Consider the following 20,072-nt stretch of genomic DNA (forward strand, 5'->3'; position numbering starts at 1 on the left):
ATTGTCTAACTAAAAACACTCTTTGAAGTATTTTAGAATCTTAAGAGTGATAATTTAAAATCTAGGAAGGATTTGAAATATCTGCTACTTTTATTTGAGAGGACCAGGAATATGCTTCCTTCCCGTACACATCATTCAAGCTCTTCAGTGCTGGTTACCCTTAAACTGAGGGGGAGAAGGAATTTCTTGTAGTTATCCTGTACCAGCTCAAATTTTCAACCAGTTTTCACTGTTCCTGTAAAATAACGTGCCCGGGGCCAGCGCCCCCCCCTCCAAGTGCTGCGTGCCCGAGGCCAGCGCCTCCTCCAAGCGCCGCGTGCCTGGCCAATTCACCCAGGGCTGGCTCCGGCACCATGTGTGCGCCACGTGCCCAGGGCCAGGCCAGCCCCAAGCACTTGGTGGGTGCACACGAATGCCCCCGCGGGTGCCATGGTGACCATGGGCACCGAGTTGGGGACCACTGGGCTAGATGGACCTTTGGTCTGACCCAGTATGGCCGTTCTATGTTCTTAAGGGTAGAGAATCAGTTACTGGAAACTACATTTCAATGTCCATGAGCCTATGGGTAGCTGTATGGTCAGTTTAACCAGCTGTCTCAGCATATGCTTCATCTCGTCTGTAGCTCCCCACGACCTCCTTTCCATAACTATACCCACTAATGAGCACTGCCAGAAAAATCTCATGCAAAAGTATACAAGGAAGCCTAGCTTACAGTAGCATATGGGCTACATTTTAATAGTTTTTTTTTCTAACAATTTGACAGCTCCTTACAATTAGCAGCCATCACATTCTAAAGCCCTAAGAGGGAAGTATAGAACAGCTCGCCAAAAACTCAAGTACAGTACATCAGGAGGAGGAAATCTGCTAAATCAACAGTGGGGTCACTAGATGATTGAGATGCTAAAGCAGTATTCAAAACACTTGATAAGGTCATTGCAGAGAAACTAAATGAATTCTTTGCACTGGTCTTTATGGCTCAGAACGTGAGGGAGATTTCCAAACATGAGCCATTTTTAGAATACAGCTAAGGAATTCTCATATTGAGGTGTCATAGGAAGTTTTAGAACAAACTGATAAACAGTAGTTTCAGTGGGATAGCTGAATTAGTCTGTAAAAGGAAAAACTTAAACAGTCTAGTAGCATCTTAAAGACTAACAAAACATGTAGATGGTATCATGAGCTTCTGTGAGCATAACCCACTTCTTTAGATGACTGGAGTATAAGTAGTCCAGATCCAAGAATATATAAGGGAAGGAGGGGAGGAAGAGAAAAAAAGTAAACAATACTAAGGCACCAGGCCCACAGGGTATTCATTCAAGATTTCTGAAGGAACTCAAATGTGAAATTGCAGAACTAACAACTGTGGTTTGTATCCTAAATTATCTTTACCAAATGACTGGAAGATAGCTAATGTGACACCAATCTTTAAAAACAGCTCCTGAGACGATACTGGAAATTGCAGATCAGAAAGTTTAACCTGGCAAATTAGTTGAAGCTATACTAAAGTATAGAATTGTTAGAAATATAGATGAACATAACTTGTTTCAGAAAAGTCAACATGGTTTCTGTAAAGGGAGATCATGCCTTACTAGAGTTCAAGTCCATCAACGTGCATGGACAAGGGGATCCAATGGATATAGTATACTTTGATTTCCAGAAAGCCTTTGACAAGGTCCCTCACCAAAAGCTCTTAAGTAAGTTGTCATCGGAGGAGGGAAGGTTTTCTCCTGGATGTCATGATAACTGGTTAAAAGAGAAGACATTCAATAGGATCTCACAAAACTAGGAGAGTGGGCAACAAATGGCAAATGAATTTTATAGTAATGCATAGGGGAAAACAATCCCAACTATATGTACAAAATGATGGGAACTAAATTAGCTATTATGACTCAAGAGGGATCTGGGAGTCTATGGCTAGTTCTCTGAAAACATCTCAATGTGCAGCAGATTCAAAACAAACAATTCTAGGAATAATTAAAAAAGAGATGGAGAATAAGACAGAATACCTCATTGCCTCTGTATAAATCCCTGGTACACCCACATCTTGCATACTGCGTACAGATGTGGTCACCATCACAAAAAAGATACATTAGCACTGGAAAAGGTTCAGAAAAGGGTGATAAAATGATTAGGGGTTTGGAACAGCAACCCCATAAAGAGAAATTAAAAAGACTGGGACTTCCCCCCTTAGAAAAAGAGAATAAGGGGGTATGATAGAAGTCTATAAAATCATTATTGGGGTGCAGAAAGTAAAAAAGTAAAAGTTATTTACTTGTTCCCAGAACATAAGAACTAGGAATCACCAAATGAAATTAATGGGTAGCAGGTTTAACACACAAGGAAGTACTTCACACAATGCACAATTTGAGGATCTTCTTGCCAGAGGATGTTGTGAAGGCCAGGACTTAAACAGGGTTAAAAAAGAGCTAGATTAATGCATGGAGAATAGGTCTATCCAGCTAATAGCAAGGATGGGTAGAAATGGTGTCCTTAGCCTCTGTCAGAAGCTGGGAATGGGCAACGGGTGGGATCACTTGATGATTCCCTGTTCTGTCCATTCTCTCTGGTGGCACCTGGCATTGGCCACTGTTGGAAGACAGGATACTAGGCTAGATGGACCTTTGGTCTGACCCAGAGCACAGTCGATCTTATGTATTAATGATGAACTGAAGCATGACATTGCTACATGAAAAAAAGGACTGCCCTCCAAAAAAAACAGACACACAATCCCCTATAGACACTATGGCTGGTTCATGATTTCACACAAACACTAAACTCAAAAATATTCACATCATTACAACAGTTTAAAAGCATCTTTGACCATCTAAAACAACACAAGCTCAAGTTCCAGATGATGGGCATCTTGAAAATCCCCACTATATATAACCATTAGCAGGGTATCTCATGCTGAATATTTTGTGCACTTTATTTACTCCAGCACAAATTACATACACAGTATTGACAGAACCATAAATACAGTTAGGAAGGCCAGAGCACATACAACATATCTTTGCACATTCTGAAATCAGCATTTGTATTGGCACTAAGGTTTAAAACCAAAAGAATTAAATTAATATAAAAATTAAGCTGGCAATATAATATCCCTGTTTAGGGTATAGATTTTGTACCATGAAAATACCCCTCTGCTCTCAACAACAGGGAGCATAAATTACCCCCTTTCCCTAAAGATAGGCATTTCTTTTAAATGTCAAAAGTGCAGTGATCAAGGGACAAAACTCACATCTTGCAGATTGTGAAATATTCCAAACTTTTAGTTTTATGTCCCCCAATTGAGGCACCCATTAAATTTAATCATAAAAATAAAGCTTTGAAGATATGTGGTATCTAAAAGAAAGATGTTTTATTTATATCACACAGCAAAAATGCTGCATTCAATTTCACAACATGAATGCATATTCCCAATTACCATTACCTTATATCACCTTAACTACACATTTACTTTGAATGGAAAGAATAGCAGCTGAACCTCAGCACTTTTATGTCATACTGACAAATAATGTGAAGATCCTTTGCACCGGAGATCAACTATTACCCAAAATAACAAAAAAAAAATTCATGAAACAGTCCCAGTCTAGATTTAGTATCAGATGTTCTTCTAAAAGGTTTTCCAAGACTGTGAATAAACAAATTGTTTATTTCTAAAGAAATGAATTATTGTATTAAAAATTTACTTAAAAACTGAGTACACCACAGACTAAAATGCAAATTTGATAAGACATTTGTCACAAAGTGTTCTCTCCAAATCCCCTCCCCCACAATCCCAAACAAAAATGTTACAAACTGGTAGAAGTTTGTGCCAGAAATTTGGATTTTAATACAAAAAAGCATATAACAAGTGTAAAAGAAAAGGACAGAAAATAGTAATAAAGCATCAATTTCTCAGTCTCCTGAATTTCTTTTACCAAAGTTTTTAAGCTATTTGTAAACAGGAATGCAGCTTATATCATTGATATAAATAGGATTTTCCATCATTTGGAGGGCCACTGCCTTAGATGTTGGAAGTACTGGGAAAAAAATATAATGCAGTAATTGGTTTATGTGTTAGCACCAGTACAACTAATTGTGAAGTGTTTTCAGCTTTTGTATATATACACACATATGATTTATGAGTAAAATAATTACCTGCGTATCTGGACAGACTGGATAATTACTGCACAGTCCAAAAAGTTTAGAGAAATTGATTTTTAATAATTTAGAAGTTAAAGCAACTGAAAGTGTAGACTCCTACAGCAACTTAGTTTAATAACTGCTGGAAAAGATACTACTACTATAGTAGGTTTTATTGGAGAGTTCCACAATAAAGCAACTTCAGTGGATAATATTTGAATGATGGTCAGTTGTTAGAAGCTAGTGGTTCATTCCTAACGTTCAGCTCGTAGTAATCTATTAATTTCCATTTAAGTCATCTGTAAAAACATAGTTCCAAAAATACATCTATAACTCCGAAGCCCAGAGCTATTTCACCAAAACGATATGCAGAAAGAACCTTTAAAATACTTTTTCATTCAATCTTAGAGGGAAAACTATATTTTAAGTTCCCACATGAGTGGATGCCTCTTTTAAAACCATAAACAAAAATGCTAAATTTAAAATTGTTACAAAAGGCACCGTTAAGCTTGCAAAAGCATTAAGTGCAGTTTTAAAGTTTGTACCAAACAATGAATATATTTAGGATAGGATACAATGTGTATAAAACAGTCATTTTACTCTAATGTGCAACAGCTACCAACACAGCTGTGTTTTATATAATTTAATCCAGTGTCTGTGATGTAAAGGTCCCACAGTTGGATACCAATATACTATGACATCCTATTTACTGTTAAGATTCCTTGAGATACTTCTATGCATGTTACAAAAGCTCATTGAGGTTCTATTTTTTCCTTGCAACGTTGGGGATAATGTTCTCAACTAGTATAACAACAACCCAACTCTCAAAATCTACATCCCGGGTATTCTGTTTCAAGTTTAGAAACATTTCCACTATCTGATGAAAGGACTAACTTTAAAGAATACTGAGGAATTCAATTATTTTTAATTGTTGCTAAAAAAATAAGTTACTATAACTAGACTACAGACCGTAAGAATTTGTATTTCAATAAAAACTGTCTCAGTCTTTATTTATCCCATCAATAAGGAAAGGAACCTCCTTCATGAATTTCTGTTTATCTCCAAAATATATCACATTAAATTGGACCATTAACAGATCACTGGCCAGCTTAAAATTATTGCTGTTGTGCTTGTGTGTAATTATTAGTAAAAACTGCAAATGGAAAAAGCTTTGGTGAAAAAAAGCTGAGCTTTTATCTTCAGGATTTTTATTTTCAAAGTAACACAAACATAGATAATTAATGTCTACAATGCTCTTTCCTTACAACGCTCAATCTCTGATATATTTTTATCATACTCAGAATGCAAAATGATCCATAACAGTTTCTCTGGCTACTCTTCATTTTAGATATTTTTTACTGTTTAAACTGAATTGTTGGCCATAGATGAATTCTTCCCTATTGGGCACTGAGAGTCAAATTCTTATTTGAACAGGAAAGAGAACTCAAGTTAATCTTTCAGTTTTTTAATTTGTTTTTTTCTGTTCAATGAAATATAAATGCTTTAGATTTCTTGAATGAGTTCCCTCTAACCTAGAATTCTATTTATTGATAAGATGCTTCACCGTTATCCAAGTGGGAAAAAATGCATTTGTGGGTTCATTTTTATTATCATATTTGGTCTACAGTCAATAACACCATTTCTTATAGGAATCACTAAATGAAAGGTTCAGATCATGGACTCCTGTTAAAAAGAACCAGGGTATTTATTTTATAATTACTGAACAGAAGTTAGCTTCGCTTACTTCTTGCAAATCACCAGTTATCTGGTACATGAAGTCAAGACTAAGTGAATATTTGTCCTCAAAATGAGGATAAAATAATCAAGGACACTTCCTCATGTCACTTTAGCAATGCTACAATTTTCTTCCTCCACTCTTGAAATGAAAATATAGAGTCCCAGGAAGATGAATCATGTTCTAATGGGCAGGAGGTCCTGACAAATGATGTAGTTTTAACAACAGGATATTGTTGGCATAAGCTGGACTATACCGCCCAGGACTCCCGAGATCTGGAAAAAATGAAGCAGCATTGCCATATTTCCCTGGGCTGCCCATCACTGGACTATTTCTTCTTGGGCTAGAGTACGTTGAACCATTTGGTGGGCCTGCTGAAAGAGGCTGGATCTTGAACCTTCCTTTCAATGCTGGACTTGACCAACTACAGGAAAATAAAAAGAATCACCATATGTATAATATTTCAGAAAATCTTAATGGGGTGAAAAATAGTTTATCAATAGCACCTGTGGGCTTGATGGGGATTCATCAGAAAATTTTCATAGATCAAGAGAGACAGACAGGACACAAAGAAAAACAAGTGAACAGCATATTAAGTCACACAGATATGACACTGGAACTAGCAAATGTCTTTTGCTCCAAAAGGGCTCATTTAAAAAAAATCTGTTTGTGCACATTTGATTGAAACTAAGGCTGTTGATTAATCACAGCTAACTCATGCTATTAACTAAAAAAGTTAATTGTGATTATTCGCAGTTCTAATTGCACTGTTAAAATAGAATATCAATTAACATGGTATTAAATATTTTGGATGATTTCCTATATGGATTTAAATTACAAATCAGAATACAAACTTGTACAAGTGACAACTTGATATTTTTCATTATAAATATCTGCACCTAAAAATGATAAAAGAAATAGATTTTTCATTTCACCTCATACAAATAAGTACTGTAGTATAATCTCTATCATGAAAGTACATATGACAAATGTAGATTTTTTTTGCACTCTATGCCAAAAATATACAAAACAATACAAGTCTCCTCAGTACTACTACTTGTTCAGGAAGTAACTTAATCATATTTGTTTACATTTATGGGAGATAATGTTGCACATTTCTTATCATGGAGCTGAATGACGAGTCGACTATCTGCTTACCACTCCACTTGCTGCCTCTATCAGAAAGAGGCAGTAAGGATGAGGAAGGGAAAAGAAGGTGCTTCAAAGCGGCAGCGCAAGGTGAACCCCAGGATCTGCCACTTTGAAACACTAAATTCAGCCCTCTTTGAAACACTACATTCAGCTGGCCCCAGGCTGCACACGGCATTTAAAAGTGGCAGCTCCACATGGAGCTCAGGGTCAGTGAGGGAAGCCCCAGCTGACCCTGGACTCATGCGGAACTGCTACTTTGAAATGCTGCAGGGAGTACAGGGCCAGCAGGGCACTGCTTGAGTCCCCGCTGGCCCTATGCTCCCTGCAGCACTTTCACCTTTGAAGTATAGCAAAAGCAATGGAAAGCTGTTACACTTCAAAGGCAGAGGTGCCCTTATCGTTCAATCGAATAGTTGATGCAAACTGCATTGAGTATTCGATTAGTCAATTAATCTAAATTTAACATCCCAACTTATTACAATGTCACCTGAAAGTGAGAACTGGTGTTGACATGGCACTCTTGTAGCCAGAATTACAAGGTATTTATGTGCCAGATATGCTAAGTATTTGTATTCTCCTTCATGAACTGGCCTCCATTCTAGCACGTCAATGCTGATGATGCTTGCGAAAAAAGTATTAATTAAATTTGTGTCAGAACTTCTTGGGGGAGAATTTTACATCTGCTGTTTTACCAACATCAGTCTCTGACAATGAGCCAGCACGCGTTTGTTTTAAGAACACATTCACAGCAGATTTGACAAAACACAAAGAAGGTACCAATGTGAAATTTCTAAAGACAGCTAAAGCACTAGACCTCAGGTTTAAGAATTGGATGTGCTTTCCAAAATCTTTGAGGAGTTGTGGAACATTCTATCAGAAATCTTAAAAGAACAACACTCCCAAGTGGAAACTATAGAACCCAAAGCACTAGAAAAGAAAGTCAACCTCTGCTGGTAGCATGTAATTCAGATGATGAAAACAAACCTATATTGGTTCACACTGCTTTGGAACAGTAATAGAAATGTAGCCGTGTTAGTCTGGTGTAGCTGAAACAAAAAACAGGACTGTGTAGCACTTTAAAGACTAACAAAATGGTTTAATAGGTGATGAGCTTGTGTGTGCCAGACCCACTTCCTCACATCAAATTGTGGAAGAAAATTGGCACGACCATATATACCAAAGGGATACAATAAAAAAAAAAGTGAACACATGAAAAGGACAAATCAAATTTCAGAACAGAAGGGGGATAAGAAGGGGGAGGTAAATGTCTGTGAGCTAATGATATTAGAGGTGATAATTGGGGAAGCTATCTTTGTAATGGGTAAGATAATTAGCATCTTTGTTGAGACCTCGGCATAACATTACAGACATTTACAGGTCTTGCCAATTTTCTTCCACAATTTGATCTGAGGAAGTGGGTCTGGCCCACGAAAGCTCATCACCTAATAAACCATCTTGTTAGTCTTTAAAGTGCTACATAGTCCTGTTTTTTGCTTTGGAACACTGAACAGAACCCATCATCAGCATGGTAGTATGCCCTCTGGAACGGTGGTTGAAACATTAAGGGACATATGAATCCTTACCACATCTCTCATGTAAATATCTAGTGATTCCAGCTACAACTATGCAATGCAAATGCTTGTTCTCACTTTCAGGCAACATTGTAAATGCAAAGCAAACAGCATTATCTCCTGCAAATATAAATAAACTTGTTTGTCTGAGCAACTGGCTGAAAAAGAACTAGGACTGAATGTATTTGGAGACTATAAAGTTTTACACTTTTATTTTTGAATGCAGTTGTTTTTAGGTACACCTTTAGGTACACATCTCTACATTTGTAAGTTCAGCTCTCAGATAAAGAGATTTCACAACAGTTCTTGTAAAGGGGCGAGACTAGGAATAAGGAAAAGTTATTTACTTGTTCCCACAACACAAGAATTAGTGTTCACCAAATTAAACTGCAGGTTTAAAACAAACAAAAGGAAGTTCTTCACACAGTGCACAGTCAACTGATGGAACTTGACAGAGGATGTTATGATGACTAGGACTTTTAACTGGGTTAAAAAAAATAATTAGATAAATTCATGGATGATAGACCATCGATGACTATTAGCCAGATGGGCATGAATGGTATCCCTGGCCTCTAACAGAGGCTAGGAATGGGAAACGGGATGGATCACTTGGATTACCTGTTCTGTTCATTCCCTCGGCACACCCAGCACTGGCCACTATTGGCAGATAGGATACTGGGCTAGACAGACCTTTGTGCTGACTGAGTATGGCTGTTTTTTTTGTCTTTCTGAATTGAAAAATACTATTTCTTTTGGGGTTTTTTACAGAAAATATTTGTAAACAAAAAATATAAAGGGGGAACTGTACAATTTATATTCTGTCTTGTAATTTAAAATCAATATATTTTAAAATGTAGAAAATGTCCACAAATATTTAAATAAATAGAATTCTATTTTTCCCAGTGCAAGTTATCATGATTAATTTTTTTTAATTGCTTGACAGCCTTAATTGAAACATCTGGCCAACTACAATTCAATACACACATAGAGCATGTCTAGACTGTGCAAAATGACCAAAAGAAGATATGCAAATTCCATGAGAATTTGCATATCTTCTTCTAATTGCACTTTTGAAAGCGGACTTTCAAAAATGAAAGTAGTTTAGATGCAACTTAACCCCCCGTCGAAAATCCGTGTAAACCTCCTTTTTTGAGGAAGAGCTGCTTTTCGATGAAGGGGAGAGTGGCTTGCCAAAAAAGCCACATCTTAATTACTTTCACTTTCTGCTTTTGAAAGTGCAATCGGAAGAAGATATGCAAATTCCACAGGACCGTTCCTTGTAGTCTACATGAGCCCATATAGTATGAAGGTATTGAATATACCAAATTGACAGGACCTGCTTATTACCATAATAATTTCTATATCTGATCTAATCACAGGATAAAATTTAGAACTCATAATTACAGGTGGCCTTAGTACCATGAAGTATCAAAGAAATGGCAGGTACACTTTGTTTTCTAAAGCTCAAACTGACTTTTCAACACAACTAGGGGTGTTAAAATTAGATTAATCAACAAAGAAAAAAACTGCAGCCCTGACAGAACTGGGATGGAACCCAGAACTGCTCAGGTCAGCCACTCTCAAGGCAGGGCCACTGTGAGCTGCATGTGTGCTCATGGCTCATGCAGTTCCACTCACAGTCCTCAGCACACTGCATTATACTCAGCACGTGCAGGCTAGGTCACACACAGCAGTTCAGCCTGTGTGTGCCAGCAGCCGGCTGCTGAGCACAGGCAGTGGAGAGGGCTCCGGGTGAGGTGGCGGTGCCAGTGGTGGCTCCGGGACCTGGGCATAAGGTTAGTGGGGAAGAGAAATTGGATTAGAGCATGGGGGAGATGTCTGACTCTGGAGAAGGGAAGGGAAGGGAAGGAGAGAGGAATCGGGTGTGGGAGGGGTTGCGCATGGCGTCCCAGATGCACTTGGTGGTAGCAGCAGTTCTGGCTCTGGGACCCGAGCATAAAGTGGGGGGGAAGAGGGATTGGGTTAGAGCATGGAGGGGAGGTGTCTTGCTCTGGGGAAGGGGATTGACTTGGGGGAGGGGGTGCATGGCATGCTGGCCACTCAGTGCATGCACCCCAACGCCTGGAGGGAGACGAATGTGGCTGTAGCAGTGGCAGCTCTGCCTCCGGGACCTGAGAATTAGGTTGGTGGGGAAGCGGATTGGGTTAGAGGGGGAGGCGGTGTCTGGCTCTGGGGAAGGGGATTGGGTTGGGGGATGTGTGCCTGGCTAAGGGGAGGGGGATTGGGTTAGAACGGGGGAGGGGGGAGGTGCCGGGAGAGGAGAGGGGAGGGGAGGGGAGCGAAGGGGAGAGCAGCCAGCGCGCTTCCTGAGACCCAGGATCCCCAGGTACTGGCCCCAGCTGTGAATGTCCTCTTCCCACTGGACAATCCTCCCCCTCCCCCCTCACATGTACCTTGTCTAAGCACCCACCAGCACCCTGTCTCCTGCCCCCAACAGCACAGTTGGGGCCACATTAGTGAGGCTTGGGGTTTTTTGGAGTGGTTCGTGTTTTGCATCACACTTGTGTGGCCCCAACTGACTTTTCTGTGGGTCAGTGACCCCTGACTTAAAACAGATTCCCCACCCCTCTCATAAATAAAGACAATGCTGAAACATTTTGTGTTTGACATAATATTTTATTTAAAAACGAAGCCTGGCTATCAAGCCCCCAGTTGGCCACAGCATCATAACACTCCTGCACACCCACCCCAAAACCTAAGCCTATCATACACTGGAACCCCCTGTCCTCAGCCTTTCACATCCCCAAACTCCTGCACTCCCACATCCCCAGTTTTCTGCCACAACACTCCTGCACCATCCACACCCTGCAAATCTGTGTCCTGAGCCCATTGTACTCCCAGCCTCCCTGCCCTGAGCCCCTCACACACTCCAGCCCAAACTCCTGCATTCTCACAGCCACAAGCCTGTGGCTTGCTCAGCACCCCAAAGCTTCACCAGACCCCAACACTCTCCAGTCAGGATCCCCCTCCCTGAGCCAGCAGGAATGACACTTTCATCGTGAGCATGTGCAAGTCACAAGTTGCTAACGGCTCAAAGGGAGGACGAGTTACCGTGTCTAGTACCAGGGCTAAGTCCCACGGCTCCGGTGGAATTGTGTAGGTTGGGTACAGATTCCCGAGCCCCTTTAGGAATCTTTTAACTAACGAGTGAGCGAACAGCGAGTGACCGTCAATGGGAGGACGGAAGGCAGAGACTGCTGTCAAGTGAACTTTCAGCAAAGCATTTGCTAACCCCTCCATCTTTAGGTGGAGGATGTAATCCAAAGCTTGCTGCACCGGCAAAGAGAGAGGGTTAAAGTTCCTCTCCAGACACCACGTTTGGAACCGATGCCATTTGTAGAGGTAGGTTTTGCGAGTGCTATGGTGTCTGCTGTTTATCAGTACATGTTTTCCTGCCTGAGAGCAGGTCACTTCTGGTGGTTGGAGCCAGTTAGGAGCCACACGGTGAGGTGCATGGGGTTGATGTCCAGATGCACCATCGTACCGTGCTGTTGAGACAGCAAATTGATCTGTAACGGCAGTTGTCGTGGTTGAGCACCCGACATTCTCGACAAGTATGTCGGGGCCAAAAAGGTGCTATGAAAATCACCGCCATGCCCTCCATCACTATCTTCTCCAGCGCCCTCGGAATGAGAGGAAGAGGAGGAAACGCATAGAGTAGCTGGTGAAGACCCCAATCGAGTAGGAAAACATCTCCCAAGGAATTAATGCCGACGCCCGCTTGCAAACAATAACGATGACACTTTTTGTTGTGACGCGTGGCAAAGAGGTCTATACTCGGGAACCCCCAGAGATGGAAAAGATCTCAAACAACTTCGTTGTGTAACTCCCACTCGTGCTAAGGAAGGAAGTGTCTGCCGAGGGCATCAGCGATGATATTGTCCTTGCCGGGAAGGTATGATGCGGTAAGGGTTATATGGTGACGGATTGCCCAGTTCCACAGCTGTATAGCCTCCACGCAAAGGGGGCGTGAACGTGCACCGCCTTCCCTGTTGATATAGTACACCATGCATATATTGTCAGTGAGAATGTGGACTGTAAGACCTCGGATCCTGCGGAGGAAGTGCCTGCATGCATTGGATACAGCTCGCAACTCAAGGAAATTTATGTGCTGAAGGGATTCCTATGGCGTACAGAGCCCCTGAACTCGATGTTCTTGTAAATGGGCCCCCAGCCAATCAAGGAAGCATCCGTTGTGATCTGCACTGAGGGCCTTTGTCCGTGGAAGAGCACCCGATAGCAAATTTTTGGGATTGTTCCACCATGTTAGCGAAGTCCTGATGTGTTTGGGAATAGATACTGTTTTGCCCATGCTGTGTACCCTTGGTGTGTAAACAGTGAAAAGCCAATGCTGGAGGCTGTGCAGGTGAAGTCTTGCATGTGACACCACGTATGTGGTGGCAGCCATATGTCCGAGCAGCTGTAGTCATGTAAGTATGCAGGATCTGGGAGCAACTGACACAGTCTGAATCAAATCCCGAATCAACTCGAACCTTGCTGTGGGTAAGTATACTCTTGCACTCAGTGCATCGAGCCTCACGCCGATAAATTCAAAGTCCTGACTTGGTGTCAGGGACAATTTGCTGAAGTTGATTATGAGGCCCAACATCTCGAACACTGTCATGGTGGTGGTCACTGCCCATGTAGCCTCTTCGCAAGTAGGGGCCTTCAATAAGCAATCGTCGAGATACGGGAAGATCGTGATATTGAGGCGTCAAAGGTAAGCAGCTACCACCGCTAGAGTTTTGAAAAACACTCATGGCGCTGCTGACGGACCTAAGGGTAACACTCGGTATTGGTAATGATCTGAACCCACTACAAAACGAAGGAATCGCCTGTGGGCCGGATGAATTGCTATATGGAAATAGGCATCCTACAAGTCGAGGGACGTGAATCAATTTCCTTTGTCGAGAGCCGGAATGATAGAGGCTAACATGACCATCTTGAATTTCTGTTTCCGCAGATGATGATTGAGTCGACGTAGGTCCAGGATAGGCCTCCAACCCTCTGACTTCTTCTGGGTGAGGAAGTACCGAAAATAGAAATCTCTCCCCAAAACTGAATGGGTACCCTCTCCACTGCTCCTATAGTAAGTAGTCGAGACACCTCTTGCTGTAGAAGAATCTCGTGAGAGGGGTCCCTGAAAAGGGACAGGAAGGGTGGGGAGCAGGGAGGGATTGAGTTGACAGCTCCCGACAAAGGGGTGATGTGCAGTCACTCGACTGACCCATCAAACTTGCTGCTGACCCTGCTGGTGGCTGGACGCCTTGCTAGGTTGTTGTCTTAGTTTCTGTTGGCATTGTCTTGGCCTCTGCTACTCATATGGTTTGGCAGGGAATGTCGCGTAAGAGAAGGGTCTCTGACTGTTATAGGGCGTATACCTCTTACGCTTATACAGAGGTGTACACATCCTAAGCATTCTCAGTGTCGTACGGGAGTCTTTGACTGAGTGGAACACCTGATCAGTGGATTGGGCAAAGAGTGACTGACGATCAAAGGGTAAGTCTTCTACCTTGTTCAACAACTCTTTCGGGGCAGCAGCTTGGTGTAATCAGGATGTACGACGCATGACTACAGCAGTAGCTGTGGCTCTAGCTGCTGCATCAGCTGTGTCCAGGGCAATCTGCAGTGCTGTTCTAGCCGCTGTGTAGTTGTTAGTTGGTAAGGAAGCAGCTGGAGTCTGCCATATATCGTTGGCGATCTCCAGGACAGCCTCATCAAAGGAGAGAGCCAGTTTCGATTTTTGTGAAGACTGTAAGTTCTTTAGCGAGGGGTGTTGCTTTTGCTGTATGTCCGTAGTTTGAATGCCCTGAGATTGAGCAACCCTCATAAAGAGCTCTTGAAATTGCTTATGATCTTCCGTGGGAGATAGCTCTCCAAGGAAGACAGCGTCGTCCAGTGATGATGATGAATGGTTGGCCGGAGACTCAGGGGTTTGTGGTTCTCTGTTCGGGGTACAATTGTCCTCATGCTCATAGTGATTAGAAATTGAGATTGCGTCCTCCGTAGGCACTGGTGGAACTGTCGGCGAGGGTGCATGAAGTGGAGACACTGGACGAGTGGATTGTGGAGATCACGAATGTGGGCATCGTGTGCTATGAGAAGGGAGACAGTCATCATAGTAATGGTCATATCTCTGATGGTGAGTTGGGGAGCGTCTTGGAGAGTAGCCTCTGGACGCATTGCATCGATGTGAATATCCTGAGCTTCTTGAGGATCTTGGTGAGACAGATCTAACAGAAAAATGAGATGGAGAACGAGAATAGCAAGAGTAGTGAAAGCGGTAGTGATGGTATGATGGCGATGATGAAGTGATCTATGGTAGTGATCCCCGGTGGAGACATAACGAGGAGCGTGATGGTTGTACAAGCAAGATGAAGCTGGTGACCAGGGTCTCGGGGAGAACCCAGCTCGGTCTGGCGTGAGGGAATGGGTCCGAACACGTCTTGACTTGAATAGTGCGTTAGTCAGCACTGAAGAATCAAGAGGGGAAGATGGTGCCGTTTAAAGTTGGGTGGCCCCAGTTGAATAGCTGCCATGAGGATGAGTCAGTGGTGCCACAGGAGCTAAAAGCTGTGCCAGTGCCGGAGGAGGCTGCAGTACAGAGAGCTGCGTGACACCGATGCTTGCCTGCGGTGCCTGAGTCGGCGCTGTTGCTTGCGGCACCGTGGAGTGTGTAGTCACAGCAGCCGGCCCCGCAGGCGTGGGTGTTGGTAGGGCTGTAGTTGTGTGTGCATGCGCAGAATAAGCAGGTACCGGGGCCGCCATTGGCTGTTAGAGCCGTTGCCGGTGCCGATTCCGCCCGTAGCCCATTGCAAGGAGCCAGCATTCGGTCTTTGTGATGAGCAAGGCTTAGGGCTGAGGCACTGCGGCCCTTGCCCATCTTCTCCATTGGGTGCCTCGGCAAGAAGCCAGAGGTGCCTGGTCTGTCTCCCATGCTCCTTCGCTGCGGTAGTTCAGCCGGTTTGTGGAGCTCCTTTGTGGGTGAATGAGCTGCATGAGTCCCGGAGGCAATGGAGGATGGCTTGCTCACATCAGTCTGGAGGGCTTTATTGAATAAAATTACTCTCAGTTGCATTTTACGATCGCGCCTGGCACGCGCTGTCAGTTTCATACAATGCGAGCACTTCATTGGGATGTGCCTGTCCCCCAGACATTTAACACAGCGTGAGTGCTCATCAGATGCGGGCATGGCATCTTGACACTGAACATTTCTTGAAGCCAGGCATGGTCTTTGCAAGTTGCAAACAACAAGAAAACAGCTTTTTTTTTTTTTAAGTTAAGGCTACTGAACACCAACTATAAGATTAGGACAGGAAAACAAAGATTTTGAAAACTAACTAGACTAACTATTAACAACTACACTAACTACAAGTGGCAATTAAAGTCTCTAAAGTAAAAATCCCTTTTTCTCCTCAGGCTGGAGAGGGAGAACATCCTAGGTCCATCTGCAGCCGCGGACGGTTGAAAGGAAACAGATGAACCAGCCCGTGCTCAGCTGTAACGGCTCGAACAGTGTGAGACAGCAGGAGCGCATGCGTGGGCCGGCAGGGCTACTGCTAAGGAAGTTTCTCCGTTTGTGGTGCCGGGACGAGCCCAGCACCTCGAGTGGAGCACCCTCGGAGACACTACTCGACGAAGAAGCGGGAGCTCCACAGGCTGGAGCTGTGCGATTTCACTAGTCAGTTAACCTAATGTTTGGCCTGTTAACTGATTAACCAGGATTTTAACATCCCTAATTCTATCATATCTAAAGAATCTCATTTGACAATATATTTTTCTACCAGAAAGAGATGTTGAACTATATGAACACTAACAGCCTTAAAAAAAGGGTAATGAAAGGGTTTAACATACCCTACATTTTTAGAAAGCTACAAAAATATGTTTAGATTCATTTGCATGCATAGATACTGAAAACTCTTTTCTTACTTGTCCAGACCTGTACTGACAGGCCGTTTTTCTTGCCAAACTCTGACACAGAGAATACTTAATCAGAGTAAGATTCTGTATTCACTGTCTCTGGTCTAGATGTTGCTGGCACTGGCACCAGCAACACCTGAAATGGAAACAGAGCCAACGTTGGTTTTGCCAAGCAAATGAAAAAACACTGATTTCCAAATATTATGTACATTAAGAACTAACTTTGACCTGGCAATGTACAAAAGAGAACATAGCTCTGCTCTTTGCCGTTGAACAGAGCCCTGGATCTGGCTCCCGAGGCCCACAGTTCCCCCAACCCCAGCACTGGGGAACCCATGCTAGAGCTCCAGCCCCTCCAGTACCCTTTCCCCCTATGGGGCTGGAGCACACAAAATCTACTAGCCTGAACCTCCAACTAGGCTCTGGTATGTCAGGGGAATGTGGGGAGGGGAGCCGCGTCAGTGAGAATTTGGGTTACTTGGGTTTTGGGGGGGGGGTTTTGCTTCTCACTTGTGTGTGGCCCCAACCCAAAAAAGGTTCTTAAGAACTAATAGTCTTTAAAAATGCTTTATTATGTAAATATATTGTAATAAGTTTAAACACTTAATATTGATTTAGGATTTTAAAACACACCTTTAAAATCAAGTGTGCACAATAAGAATAAAAAGGTCCTACAGAATAGATCATCTTCAAAGAAAGGATTCACAAAAGTTAAGAAGCTGATTGCTCAACCCAGACACCTGAAAGTTTACTAAAAACCAGGCAGGACTTCTTCAGCTTGACTGAAGTGTGACATTCACTTGTGAATAGCTTATTTTTACAATTGCCATTGCTGAGACTTTTATTGCAAGAGGGAGGGTGTGTTTGAAAAGTGACAACAGGTCACATCATGAGACAACATAGACCAATTTCTACTCTAATTACAGAAATACCTTCATGACTTAAAAATCCTTTAAAGAAAAAAAAGCCATTCCTTTATTGCAGTATACCATTTCTACTCTGAGATCAAAGGGAATTAATGCAAATCTTATGATCTTAGAAAATGGGCGAGGAAAGAGTTCTTCTTAGCTTATGCCATATTCTTATCTTTCTTCTTCCCAAATAACTACAGCCAGCAGGCAGCTTCTCTCCCTATCTTTATTTTATCCTTTTGTGCTCCTCGCTCCTTCTCTGCTGCTTCAGCTCTTCTCCCAAAGTTTCTCACTCAAATCAAAATTGCACCATCATTAGCTTCCTGGCTGTTGCATGTTCTCACTCCCATTCTTGACTTTTCTAAGAAGTATTTGTGCTTTTATGCTCGGTTCCAATATAGTACGTTAAATTATATTGGTCCCCACCCCCAGTCTTGGGTGCAGCAGGACCGTCAACACTGGTTGACCCATAAAAGGAGCCAGCTTCAGGAACCCCAATGGGTTTTTTTTACATAATATTTTGAGAGTATTTCAGTGATAAAACTTCCATATTATATAGGAATCCCATTTTCAGCAGTCTTATTCAAATGAACTTAAAGGTGACTATATCAAGGCAAAAGGGGGGGGAAAAAAGAGAAGAAAACAGGAGTCGGCATGGCACACAGGGCACTGGACTGTGTTCTATTCTTAGTTCTGCCTCTGACCTGCTGCATAGATTTAAGCAAGTCATTTCCCTATGCTTTAACCTTCCTATTTAGTTTGTCCTATATAGGTAAGTTGTGGGATCTTGGGGACATGGGACTTTGCTCTACTATACATTTGCATATCTATCAAATGGGACTTTGTCTTGTCTGAGGCCTCTGAGAATTACTAAAATATAAAAAGTCTTCACTATTACCATTTTGCCCTCTCATGAAAAATCTTAATGTGACTTTGAAGCATCAACTACATTTCATAGTAAAATTTGTAACCTCATACCACATGCGTAGTCATGCTCAGAAATACCTACTGTTCAGATTGCTAGCCTAGCAAAATTTAAGTACCATTTTTCAAGACGACCATTGAGAGTATTTCCATAACCTATCCGCACACCAACCCCCTCTGCAGATATCAAAACCTGTATCTACTATGGCAGGTGAGGGAGGGTAACAATGTCTAAAGACATCTAGATAAATTTAATCTAAAAGTAAAAATTTTCTATATAGCACCTTGCATAATCTAGATATTCCAAATCATTTCTATTATGTTGTTATATTGCACCCATGATTATGAATTAGAAACCGGTACTAAGCCAGGGGAGCATGCCACATGGAGGGAGCAGCCAGCTGTTCAAAATAGGGTATGGGTGTGGGGGAGTGCGCATGAAGTCTCTTGCCCCCCAGGGATGCTCAGCTCTGAACAGCACATGGAGGGAACCCATGTGGCTGGGAGTGGGTAGGAGCCACCTAAGGCTCCTGGCTAGAGCCTGCCTCCAGCACCTAAGCGCCTGTCTCTTGCACCCCACTCTCTCCCTCTTATCTCTCTGCCCCAGGTCATCACCCCCCTCTTGCCCTAAGTCACCACCCAAATCTCATGCACACTGTCCCAGATCACAATTCCCTTCCAGATGCTGCACCCCCTTCTATAATCCTCCCCCAACTCAAAATTCACTACTACACCCCTACTCCCTCCCAGACCCAGCATCCTAAGCCCCTGCCCAAGGTCACAATCCTCCATTTCACATGAACTCCTGAGACCTCACACTGTCTCCTGCACCTCAATCCCCAACTCTGAGCTCCCTTCTGCACGTAACCTCCAACCCTAATGCTGCACCCACTCCACAGAGAAGGGCAGTCCCAGACCACTTTCCAAAATCTTGGAGTGGGCCCCGATCAAAAATTATTGCCCACTCCTGAACTAAGCAAATGTGGCCACTATTATATGTTGAGTATTAACAGAGCAGTTAGCATTATGAGACTGGCTAGTACAGCAAAATCAATTTTGATAATCTTGTAATCTGCATGTTTTACCTGAATAGCCTTCTAAGGTATGGTAAAGCAACTTGGCTTTGATATCCAGTCTTTAACATGGTAGCACCAGTAAGCAGAGTTATGTCAGCAATGGGTATAAGCCCAAAAATTTGGTTAAAATACATTAGATGTTATAGAATCTAATACTTACCTTTGCCTGTCAGAAGTAGCATAGGATTGTACCGCATTCTTCCATTTGTAAGTAATAGGGTATTTCTGTGGATCAATCTCTACTCCTTCTACAGCTGCTAGGACATCACTATCCAGCTTTGATGGCTGTTCCCTAAAATACAAATGGAACTAGATGAAAACAGTTAAAATTTTTAGACAAGATAATGTCTTATCTAATAGAAAGGTTCATAATCAAGAACAAGCCTGCTTGATGCATAGGAGCTAGCTCATAGACTGAGGAATCTGTTTGAATCCTTAGTACTGTAAGAAAACTGCAGATCTCTTTTCTTCATAGCCAACTGTTTTACACACAATCTTTAGAGAGCATGAAAAGGCTGCATCTTAACTGCAGAAACTGCAAAGCATTTTAAGCATGTATGTAAGAGTTTAACTGATTAATCAATTAACTGATAAGCTGATACTGACTGGTCCTGGTTGTAGTTAAACACTTCTA

General features: G+C 42.4%; 1 protein-coding gene across 2 annotated transcripts in view; it reads right to left on the reverse strand.

Annotated features, from left to right (window-relative positions):
• Positions 1-2,908: 2,908 nt before the first annotated feature.
• ANKLE2 (ankyrin repeat and LEM domain containing 2) overlaps positions 2,909-20,072 on the reverse strand; it is a 64,207-nt gene continuing 47,043 nt past the window's right edge. For both annotated transcript variants that reach the window (XM_075898360.1, XM_075898359.1), the window contains exons 12-13: positions 19,599-19,730; positions 2,909-6,287 (exon numbers count right to left, since the gene is read on the reverse strand). In XM_075898360.1, coding sequence (XP_075754475.1) covers positions 6,047-6,287; positions 19,599-19,730 — 373 coding nt within the window. In that variant the 3' untranslated portion in view covers positions 2,909-6,046. The remainder of the gene's footprint in view (positions 6,288-19,598; positions 19,731-20,072) is intronic.

Source organism: Pelodiscus sinensis, chromosome 15, assembly GCF_049634645.1.
Source record: "Pelodiscus sinensis isolate JC-2024 chromosome 15, ASM4963464v1, whole genome shotgun sequence".
NCBI classification, from domain to species: domain Eukaryota; kingdom Metazoa; phylum Chordata; order Testudines; family Trionychidae; genus Pelodiscus; species Pelodiscus sinensis.